The following is an 11,234-nucleotide window of genomic DNA, read 5'->3' as shown; positions in this document are numbered from 1 at the left end:
ATTTATAAGTGTGAAACATTTAAAAAATCAATCCAAAACGGATCTTAAAACTTAATCATAAGGTTTATAATTCAATAACCTCTTCGTTTTAAGTTCTTTTAGACACAATATTAATAAAATTCAATGATTTATTAAAAACAAATGACCCATAGGATATAAAATTGAAATTTTAAAAATATGGGGGCGTTTGGGGGAAGGGTTGGATTATGGGGGTTAGGGTTATGTAATCCAACCCTCGTTTGGGGGAAGGGTTATGTAACCCTAGTTTTAGCCTCTTAACCCTTCCTCAAACCCTTCTTCAACATTTCTTAACCCTTCTTCAACTTTTCCTTAACTCTTCTTCAACTCTTCCTTAATCTATCATAAACCTACCTATATAACCTTTCTCCTAAACACATCTTATCAAAACATTATCATAACACTTCCTTCGTAACCCTTCCCCCAAACACATTTTATCATAACACTTCCTCCATAACTCTTCCCTCAAACACATCTTATCATAATCTTAGGTTTATCATAACCCTAACCCTCCATAACCTAACCCTTCTCCCAAACGGCCCCTTAAAATTTGTAGGTTATAAATAGTTGTAAACAACATTGTTATAGTTTGGAGTCCATATGTGAAAGCGAGCTTTAACAACTCTAGTTGGTGTCCCGAGCGATTCATTACAATCTCGGTTCACCTAATTCTAGTACTTCATTGATGAAAATAAAAGTATTATTTTTAAATATAGCAAAACGAACTTAAATATTTACAAAATATAACAAAATATGTCTATCTATGATGATCGTAATAGGCTAAAGTATATATCTTGATATTTTGTTATATTTCTAGACAACTTTTATAATTTTTGTCCTTTAAAACGACTTCTTAAAATAAAATTGTATATTTTTTAAACCCATAAAATTGTAATTTAACCGAATATACTTGCGAGTTTACGACCCGCGCAAACGTAACGTAACTGGAACGCTTTCTTCATCTCGTTTCAACATCTCTCCGATGGCAACTTCCGAATCAAAACCAAATGATCAGCTGATTCCTTTGCCGGAACCTGAATCGTTGCCGGAACCTGAATCCCAGCTCTCAGCTCTCATTTTCGGTACGCTTCTCCGCTTCTCTATCCGCTCTCTAATGCACACATTCAAAAGGCACGCAAAGGCGCTAACTACTGCGCTTTCTCGCAATGAAATCTGCCTGCCTGCCTGACATTTCTATAGCGAGGTTGTTAGCTAGATTTTGTCGCACCTACTGTGAAAAATCGGCATTGTTAATCGTTTTCTGCTTATGCTTATATACTTAAAGAAGTAAGAAATGCTATAACATCAAACTCTAGGTAGCTGTTGAAATTTCGTCTCGATTGCATTCTTAAATGTTCGGCGTAGATTTGATTGGAAACACCGATTAGGTTAAGTTTCTTCGCTTCTGAATCTATGAAATCGAGTAGGACGAAATCCGAAATTGATAGAGGTTGTTTGTTTCAGACAAATTTTTGAACAAATCGGCATTGTTAATTAGCTGCAGTTCTTAAAACGAGGAATTTGTATTCTTAAACTTAGGACTCTAATTTCTCCAAATGGTGGTAATTTGTTCTTAACAACAATTGAATCTCAGTATTCATGTTTTTTTTTTATTCTACCTCCATTTATGTGTAATTCATCTTTTATTTGGTTGTCTTTCACTTATCCGTTATTTTTAAGTTGTGTAATTCTAGAAGGAATTTTATTAACCGTCTTGCGAGATGGTTCTACTCGGAGAAAGATTGTTTCTCTGCTAATTTATAGGCTTATAAATCATAGCCGAACACCTACGAAAACTTCAAAGCCTTGAAACAAGCAATATCGGTATTCAAACCTAGCCGTGCTTGCTTCTTTCACAATCATTTTTTCGTTTTTCATTTTCTTCTAAGCATGTTGGTGTTTATCACGCCCTGATCTTTTTGGATCGGTCTGTGCCATTCAATTAGATAACGCTGTTTTTTTTATATTTTTACATGCGCGCAGATATATCACAACAGGCTCAAGGGGCTATGGAGAACATGCTTAGAATGATCAGGTTGGTTAATTATGAACACTAAGTCGATTTTTTTTTATAAAAATAATATTTTAATTATAATTAGAGGGAAATGACCTTAAAGTGATAAGGGGCTAGCGGGGAGAGTGAAATTTTCGACTTGCGAACTTAATGCTTGATAAAATTGATTTGAAAAGCATGAACTCTTCAAAATAAATCATGGAGTTGAAGAAAAGCAAATTGTAAGATGACATGAGGATTGCTTCTATGCCTAAATTTCAAGTTTTCTGCTCTCAATAAATTCGATAAAATAAAAAAAGATTGTTCCAGCGAATGATGACTATTTTACATGCGGAGCCAATTTAAAGATATGTTTATAAAGTACTTATTTTATCTACTCTTTTTTTCTCTTCTTCACAACAGAGGGGATTACCCCAGTTGGCAAATATATACATATACTCTCATAAATTATCTGTTTTTGTCACCACCAACAATCTATATTCTCATTCCTCATCTTCGAGTCATTTTCTGAATCTTCTACTCCTAGTGATTCGAATTAATTCTATAAAACGTAATAATGGTACGTCTACGTCCTCATACTAACCTCAGTCTTCTCGTTTTCAACTGTTTGCAGTGAAATCGATCAAAACGCTGTTGGAATAGTGGAAGACATAGAAAAGTGCAGGGGTTCTGCTCTTGACAGAAAGGGAGTGTTGGAGGAAGAGAAACAACAATTTCAACAAGCTGCTTACACTGTTTTAGACATGCTCAACAACCGAGGAGGGGGAACGCTGTAAGATTTCTCTAAAAATTTCTGCACTTTCTTCCAATACCCTTGTCACTCATCTCTTGTTTTATAATAGTTGAAAACCATAAGTCACCAGTTTAGGCTTTGAAGGAGTAATGGGATACGTAAACCTATCAGATACGGATTTTGTCTTCAAACAAAGAATAAATGATCACCCTCTCTTAAAACATTCAAGTCTTCTACTTTAGAGCCATCAACCATGAGAATTAAGCTCCCTCTCTTGCCAAATCTTTTCTCTGCAACCCATTGTCAAGCAGTTATCTTCCAATTTAAAAGAATGTCATCTATATCGACATTGAAAAGGTACACAAGGAGTATAAAAAGCCAAGCCCTATATATTTTCTTAGAAGTAAATTTCCAAGTTTGATTTGTGCTATCTGATCCATTACTCTATTGCCTAACTTATATTCCAACCATGATAACATGATCATGGTTGAATTTAACTGTCTTCTTTATAAGGCATAAAATAAAAACCAAGTAATTGACTGTGGTTTTTATTTCACCATCTATTTCTCTCATATTAAATCTTATGATTAAGTCAACAAAATTTTGTCCTGTAATTTCTGAAATATTTCCCGGGATTGGTTAGAGTGTATGAGGCAAAATATATTGTACACAAATCTAGTTACAATACCTGCCAACCCAAAAAGTTCTTCAATTGACTCAGGCAGAAGTACCAGTTTTCCCTTACTGTTGCCATCTTTTGTACTTTCATCTGGATGGTGCTCATGAATTATCACCCTGATGCGAACTGTAGGTTTAGATGCTTCTGGTATTCCTATAACAAAATTGTGAGAATTGAGCTATTAAGTTCTAATTTATTGCACAATTCTTAATATGCTTATCCAAGCACAATTCCCCCTAGAAAACTTTTATAAAGTCAGTCATTGCAGATGGTCTCAAGCAACATTTGAAAATACATGATAACCAAGTTACTAGAATAAAACAAACTTGATTAAAATTAGAACATCTAGGAAGTGAGCTTTGTTCTGAGCCAAGTTGATAGCACGAACCACTGACTAAATTGGCCAAATATTTTTTGTTGAAAAAGTTCGATTTTATCTTCTCAGTTAAAGAAAAAGTTGTAAATGATTAACCGGAATTATTGAAAAATATTCAGCATGCTCTGTTTTTAAAGAGGCCAATGGAAATTCTTTTGATAAAACTCAATATAGTTTAATTGAAAAACCAAGTGACGACATATTTCTTGCACACATGACCATTATGTTTTGATGATTCTAGAATGTCCTTGCATGTAGTTACAACTTGCACCAAGATATATCCAGTGAAAAAAAAAAAAAACAAATTCCTAAGAGTTATGATTTATCCACTTTATGCATGTTTTCAAAGCTAAACTTATTAGAAAATGGTATCATAACTGTGAATGTCATTCCACAATTTACGTACCTTCTATTTTTCTATCTCCATGATAATTTGATACTCTCTGATTTTGTGTCTCATTGGGTTCTATTTGCTGCAAAACAACATGTGATGTTCATCGTCTATTTAAGGTTCTGTTTATCATTCTCAAAAGTGAGCCCTTTCTCTGGCAGGATACCATAAGGAACCAGTTTATTAGGTAACAAAATGGCAACTCAAATATATCCAGAATTTAGGGAAAGAAGAGAGAATATTAATGAATGTTTGGCATTGTACTGATAATTTGTTCAAAAACTAATTTGCACATGTATAGATGATACTTTTGGAAGCCTTAGATTTTCAAGGTTGAAAAATCTTAGCTCATGAGGATTTCAATATATTTTTAATAAAGCGAACTTGTATCCATTGGATAGTAGTTAACCTGGGTTAACTTGATCCTCAAAAATCATGATTTTGAGATTCATTTTGCTGTTAATTTTCCAGTATGTAATAAATACCTGCATCCATTCTCAGTAATTTCTCGGGTGTAATTCTCTAAGTTATATTCAAATGACAAGGGTTCTAATGTTTTGCATTGGATTTTCTAACAATCCTACAAGCTAAGTTTGTCCAAGTTGTAATCCACTCTATTGAATAGTAAAAGAAGAGTACCTCAGAATTTAGGTCTTCCAGCAAATCGGAAAAGTAGGGTATTTCATTTTGCTCCTCCTTTTTTAACTCCTTCAAGTGCTGTTAGTGCAGTGCAAAAGTCAGCATAAAAGGGAAAAAAAGGTGCATACAAGACACGAGAGGGTTTATTAGGATTATCTTCAATCACAAAGGCTTCTCACATAAAATTTGTTTATCTTATTAGGATTATCTTCCACCATTTTTCTAACCTGAGTGAAGTTGGAGAAAAGGATTTTTCCATCATCGTTGTTTGGTTGTACCAATTGCTTAAAATGATGATGACTGATCCTGACGACTTGGGAGAGTCTTCTAGTTCTCACTGTAAATGGCTGTGGGATATTCAACATCACAGCAATTTCCCCTGCCATTTTTGGAGATTCCAACTTTGACAAAATCTGAAAATCAATGATGCGAATATAATTATTATAGAAAAAAATGAAAAAAATCAGGTATATTGGATTTTCCTGTCTTTTTCTGGTTGAGGATGGAAAAGATCTCAGTGCATGAGTAATGCAGATGCAGTCACTCTTCCATCTAAATATCACTGTATAGTATCATTATTATTATACAAATTGTCTTACTTCCACTTGATTGTTTGAGAGCTAGCAGATAAATCTATCTTGTTTTGTTTTGAGTGCTTGGAAGACTAGGAAGATCGCTTAGGTTGGAATGGGGTTATTTGCTAATACTAGGATCTCATACCCTTTCCAATCTCCATGCTCGGAAAGACATTATATTATAATATGGATTTTCCCTTCCTGATGTCATTCATAACAGTGTTTTGTACATTTTGTCAATTTCTTATTGCAGGAAATTTTCTTGAGCTCGAAGAATCAACCCGTAAAGATAGTTGGGGGTTATGAATTATGAATGTATGGGATATTATCTTCTGTTGAATGGTGAATACAGTACGTTATTTTTACTTGGTCTATATCAGAACAAATCCTCATGTAATCCCTTCCTGTTGTCTTGCCTTCAGTTCTTGGTTCATTAAAATTCAGGATATGCATGCTTACACTCTGTCTGAATATCCTTCAATTGCCAATCACATTATCACTTCGAAGCAACATAAGTTTTCTTAAACATACTGACAGTCCAATTAGATATTTATTTTAAAAAAGTGGTAGTTTTGTGATTTAGTTTTTAAGGATGGTGATTGCTGAGACAAAGCTCTCTTCCTTCACTCTGGATCTTCTAACTATTTAAGTTCTTTTGCCACCAACCTTATTAGAGTCTGAAATCATTTTCAACTGCTTAGAATGACCTTATTTGAATAGGATAGGTTCTATAGTCTTGTATAACTGTGTCTTTGAGTTCATTTTGACAGCTTTGAATCTTATCTTAAATTTTTTATTGTCTGACTTCACCTCGTCGGAATATGTAATTTGGGCATGAATGGTTAAAATTTGTTGCAGCATACAATGTAATGCATAGAGATAGGCAATAAACTTTGAACTCGAATACGAACTTCTCTATATTACCTGTTCAGTTCCAGTCTTGTACGAGATCACGTCCTGCATTTTCATAAATTTAGTTCAGGTTTGATTCCAAGATAGCATGGAATGCAGAAAGAAAAGAAAAACACAAACAGAAGATATAACATACCACTGCTCCAGACACCAAAATGTAGAAATCTGTTGGTATCTCGTTTTGTATTATAATGTCAACTTTAGGTGGAAAATACTCTGCTTTCATCTCAGAGACCTGCACAAATATATACTAGGCCATCAGGATAACTGAGATAGCTATAAATTCTAATGGCTGGGATATTTTTCAGACATTCTTCCATTAAATAGTGAAGGTAAATGCTCCAAAGTTCTACTTTTTTACTTCATGCCGTATTACTTGGGAGTCTTCTTTAAAACTCTTCTCTGTGAAAATCATCTTTGAACAGGGAAAAAGTTCTTTACCAATTGAACAATAAGGTCTTCAGAGAGCCCCTTGAATAAATATGCATTCTCAACGGTATCACGGAAAAGGTGCTGGGCAATACTGGATCTGATTGCTTTAGGTAAATCCTCCAAGACCTGTTCTTGCTTCAACTCTGCTGTCTTGAACTTGAGTTGCATGTGCGCCAACATTTGATCTTTCAAGCCTTCTGGCAGTCTATTCTTGCTTCCATATCGCAATATCTCATTTATGGAATCCCTCTGGTAAGTGGTAATAAAGTTTGTTATTATACAGTTTAATGCTAAAAGAGATTAGAATGCGAAATGGAACTGATAAATGATTTTGTCTTCTGTGTAATTGTAAGAAAAGAACATCAATAGTAAAAGGAGTCAACCATTGGCTTATTGCTAGTAGCATATTAAAGAAGTACGGAATTCGCTCATATTAAACCTGGCTTCAGCCAGTACATCGAATGACTAATTTAATAGATTCAGTGCTTGCAGATTTAAATTATATTTTCTATTGATACTATGCTCTGTTTTCTGAACCATTGGTTATTACCAAAACTTAGACATATTAGACTGGTTCTATGTTACTGTAGATTGAGTGTGTAGAAAAAATGATAAATTACCATGATGAATGTTCGGATAGCGGCGTGAACGATGAGATTTGTCATGTTTCCTATCAAATAAGATGTGAGGCCAATGTTGCATAGCATGTAGCAGATGCTAAAAATCTTCTCCCCCAGATTAACTGCATGCAAGTCCCCATAACCAACCGTAGTAAGTGTGACAATGGACCAATATATCGAATAGGTGTACCCAAGCCAGATACTTCTACTCTGAAAATCTTCGACTTCAATTCCAATCCATGTATTTTCTGAATCTTTATGATGAACTGCTAACCAATAGTAGAAACAACCAGCCGTATGAACTGCCAACAGTGTAACCTGTAATTGGAAATCAACTCAAAGTTATTATACTTCAATTTAACAGTGGTCAGAGAGTAGAACGTTACAAGTAAGTTTGTTGTGCCAAGAAAGATGTCTTACACAAATTAGTTTGGCGAGTCTTGTATAAAAGTAACTAAAGCGTATGTCTTTCTCCAGCCTGTATTCGAGGCAGTTTGTCAGATTAGTTACAAGATGAGCTTGCCTAGTCCTTTTAATTTGTTTATAGCAGTATGCATTTTTTCTTTTAATTTTTTGTATACCAAATAATTAATTTTATTATAAATTGAAGTACAATGTTACCTTGTGAAAAGTTGACTAACACGCCTTAGTCGCCAGAACCGAAGTAAGTTGAGGAAGCCGAAGGCCTCACTACGATGCATCCTTCCAGTGAAAATTCTGTATATTACCTGAAATGGAAGAGTGGAGGCTACGTCCATGGGGAACCCCAGGCTTGTAAGGTAACTGTAGCAATACAAAATTTCATATTAATCAAATAGCTATTTTATAGTTTCAAAATTTGGCTTCAGTAATTCATTTCACACTGCAAATTGTTTGCAGTAACCACTAACTCAATCATATCGTATAGAACATTTTTTTACCCAGCACAATTTACAACCTATTAAATTCAATTTTTCAAATTCAATATTAAGGAATAAATCTTAGATCTGATCTCCCCCAAACTAAAAAAAACATGTTCAGTTTCACTTCTCTTTTTTGGTCAGAAAAGTAATCATATTATCGTAGTGTCCTCTATTTACGACTTTCTACATGTGTGTAGTTATCGTGTTGTGCTAATTCTCCTTTTTTGTGGTGCTGTCGTGTACATAATGACAAGAAAATTAATAAGTTACCACTAGACGTGACAATTATTGTTCCATTTTTATAACTGACTACTGTTTCCCCTTCCTTCAGCTCTTGAATTCACTTCAATTATCAAAACCACTCGATGAGAGAAGAAACCCCAAAATGAATTCAAACCAAAGCATTACATGGAATTGATGAAATGAACATACCGTAGAGCTATCTTCTTATGATCATCGACGAGGAGATATGTGCCTTTGTCCAAGTAAGCCACGAAGAAGGTCAACACAATATCAACGGCAAAGAATGCATCCACTACCAAATCAACAGGTAAAAGAGACCCAGTTGCCACTTTCTTGAAAGCAAGCTCAAAGGGTGATACCCACGCTGAGTAAACCACTAGTACTACCAGGAAAGTTTGCCACCACCTGCATTCCATCATCATTTAAATTCAAAATGCCCAACCAAAGTGGCCCGCTCATTTTCTCTCTCCAAAAGCAAGTAAGACAAAATTCCTTCCTTTTAGACTAGTTTTTCAAATTTTAATTATTAATATATCAATTTTCTCTCAAAAACACCTCCATAACATACTTCTAATAAACTATAAATCTTTTTTTTATTGCATATGTTCATTTACAACTACTGAAATCATCCTCACATATGACAAGTGAAAAAAAAAAAAAAAAAAGAAACAGTTCCAATACTAAACATCTCAACTCTGGTAGATTTGTATCTTTTCATAATTATGTGTACAAAAAGTTGGAATATCATGAAAGTGTTGGGTTCGTAATATATTAGCGGAACAAGCTAAGAGCTAATAGTATCATGCAATTATCACAATTAAGTTCTACTTGATGTTTAAGGTTTTCTCTATTATTTACTTTTCCGTTCTGTATTTATTTAGCATTATTCTCTCTTTTCATCTCATCAATGAAAAGTTCTATCTCCTGCTAAAAAAGAAGATTAGCTAAATAAGGGGCCGGCCGGGAGTCATTAATATTATCTTAAATTGGGATTTAAGAGAAAAAAAAAATACTGATGGTGTGTAAATTTAAATCCATGTTCTCTCCTATTTATGTAGCGGTATTGAATTGAAAAAGATGATGTTGAATTTAGCTTACCGATATCTTCTGTCATACGGAACTATTACGAACTTGTTCAGGTGTGTGTATCCATCGTTAACAACTGTTCCAAACGCCGGCAAGAGGCTGCTGGAAACCGACGTCAAGTTCTTTATTTCGCCACTTGAGTGCCGCCGGAACAGCAAAGGCATCGGCGACCTTGTTTCGGAGACTGACGTGGGCATTGTGTTTCACAACCTTCTGCAAATTTTATGATCCAGAAAAAAAGAGAGTCGTTTCTCATGCATGCCTCGAAGACTTTTTATACACACAGAAAAGGTAACTTTCACTCATACCCGTGAATTCAACTATATATATATATATATATATATATATATATATAATTAAAGGCAGATGGGGAGGCGGTAATGAGCTTTCCATTGAATTGGTGTTCTTTATGGAATAGATTAAAAAAAGATACGATTTTGTTTTAAAATTTTAGTTTATTTGGTGATACAAGTTGACTTGTATTATTCCATGAATGCATCCCATGCTCAAGAGATTGGCTTATAAAATTCTTAGCCATTAATAAATTTGATTTTTATATCTTATTTTTTTGTGTATTGTAGAGGAAGAGTTGACTCTTAATTTCAGGACTTCAACAGGGGGCAAGAAAAAGGAAGATGTTGGGTTTAGGATCTGGGAAAAATGGCAAATATCTTTTACCATATAATCCTACGGTAACTTTCTTTCTCTCTTCTTTGAATGGATATTATTCAAAATTCAGATTCTCCTATATATCAGAAATACCTTAGATTTACCCTGGGGAAACTGGAAGAAAAAAAGAAAAGGGAGAGAGAGAGAGAAAGAAGCTTACACATAGTAAGGAATGGGGAATCCGAGGTAAGAATATGATACCATTAAATAAAATCATTGTGAATGTGTGGATTTAGTCTTTAGATCTAATCATTTTATTCTTTGTTTTTTTCTATTTTGAATAGAAAAAAGAATGTTAAGGATGGTTTATTAATTGGTATTGGTTGTTTTTGTTTTTCTTTTGTTTTTTCTTTAATAGAAAAATATTTAGAGTTGGTTGAATATGGAAAGAATTTTTACTACTTTATGCTTCGATTTTTGATGCTGTGATCTATTTAGGCATCAGATGTTTTTGTTTTGTTTTCCATTTTTATCTTCTCCAGTGTCTTGCAACTAAGACTACTGACATTTTTGGTTTGGTAATTGCATTTTGGAAGAGCTACCTGGCTGTACCCTTTTTTTTGGGTACGTCTTGTGATTTGTGCTTAATGAGCTGGCTGCATTTTTTTAAAAAAAATATTTCTTCGTAGTTTAAAAGATATGAAAAGTTATCTTTGTGATTTTTGTCAATTTAGTAATTTTTAAAAATTTATATTTTTAATAAAAAATATTTACTGTTCAAACAAAATGAAAAAGTCACAAAATGAAAAAGTCCACAATTTTTTTAAATATTTCGAGTTTTTCTTTTTTTCTTCTCTTCCTTCGAATTCTTTCTTCTCTTTCTCTTCAGCTATTTCTTTTCAATTTTTTTTTCCTTTCTCCCTCGTTTTTTCCAAACTATTATTTGGTTCCATGTTTTTTTATTTTTTTAAAAAGATCGTGTATTAAATATAAAAAATCAAGTTA

The 11,234-nt window shown here is 33.7% G+C and overlaps 2 protein-coding genes across 9 annotated transcripts; one reads left to right on the top strand and one right to left on the bottom strand.

Annotated features, from left to right (window-relative positions):
* The first annotated feature begins 919 nt into the window (after positions 1-919).
* On the top strand, positions 920-10,625 carry LOC103503784 (uncharacterized). 8 transcript variants are annotated; one of them, XM_051083651.1, is made up of 10 exons: positions 920-1,100; positions 2,002-2,053; positions 2,646-2,804; positions 5,679-6,669; positions 6,763-6,879; positions 6,974-7,021; positions 8,047-8,168; positions 8,623-9,012; positions 9,674-9,911; positions 10,202-10,625. In XM_051083651.1, the coding sequence occupies exons 1-4, from the start codon at positions 1,001-1,003 to the stop codon at positions 5,689-5,691; spliced, it is 324 nt and encodes a 107-aa protein (XP_050939608.1). In that variant the 5' UTR covers positions 920-1,000; the 3' UTR covers positions 5,692-6,669; positions 6,763-6,879; positions 6,974-7,021; positions 8,047-8,168; positions 8,623-9,012; positions 9,674-9,911; positions 10,202-10,625. The 8 variants fall into 8 exon arrangements, with proteins under 8 accessions (XP_050939608.1, XP_050939609.1, XP_050939605.1 ...); XM_051083652.1 differs by lacking the exon at positions 6,974-7,021; XM_051083648.1 differs by having other exon boundaries at positions 6,763-7,021.
* On the bottom strand, positions 2,333-9,817 carry LOC103503785 (potassium channel KAT3). The gene is made up of 13 exons (XM_008468129.3): positions 9,633-9,817; positions 8,724-8,939; positions 8,011-8,172; positions 7,810-7,867; positions 7,390-7,707; positions 6,779-7,018; positions 6,474-6,572; positions 6,350-6,382; positions 5,078-5,263; positions 4,851-4,928; positions 4,227-4,293; positions 3,454-3,597; positions 2,333-3,055 (listed from the first exon to the last, which is right to left on the bottom strand). The coding sequence occupies exons 1-13, from the start codon at positions 9,815-9,817 to the stop codon at positions 2,952-2,954; spliced, it is 1,890 nt and encodes a 629-aa protein (XP_008466351.2). The 3' UTR covers positions 2,333-2,951.
* Positions 10,626-11,234: the final 609 nt, after the last annotated feature.

Source organism: Cucumis melo, chromosome 4 (assembly GCF_025177605.1).
Source record: "Cucumis melo cultivar AY chromosome 4, USDA_Cmelo_AY_1.0, whole genome shotgun sequence".
NCBI classification, from domain to species: domain Eukaryota; kingdom Viridiplantae; phylum Streptophyta; class Magnoliopsida; order Cucurbitales; family Cucurbitaceae; genus Cucumis; species Cucumis melo.
Note: the sequence above shows the minus strand (reverse complement) of the source record. Positions and strands in the feature narration are given on the sequence as shown.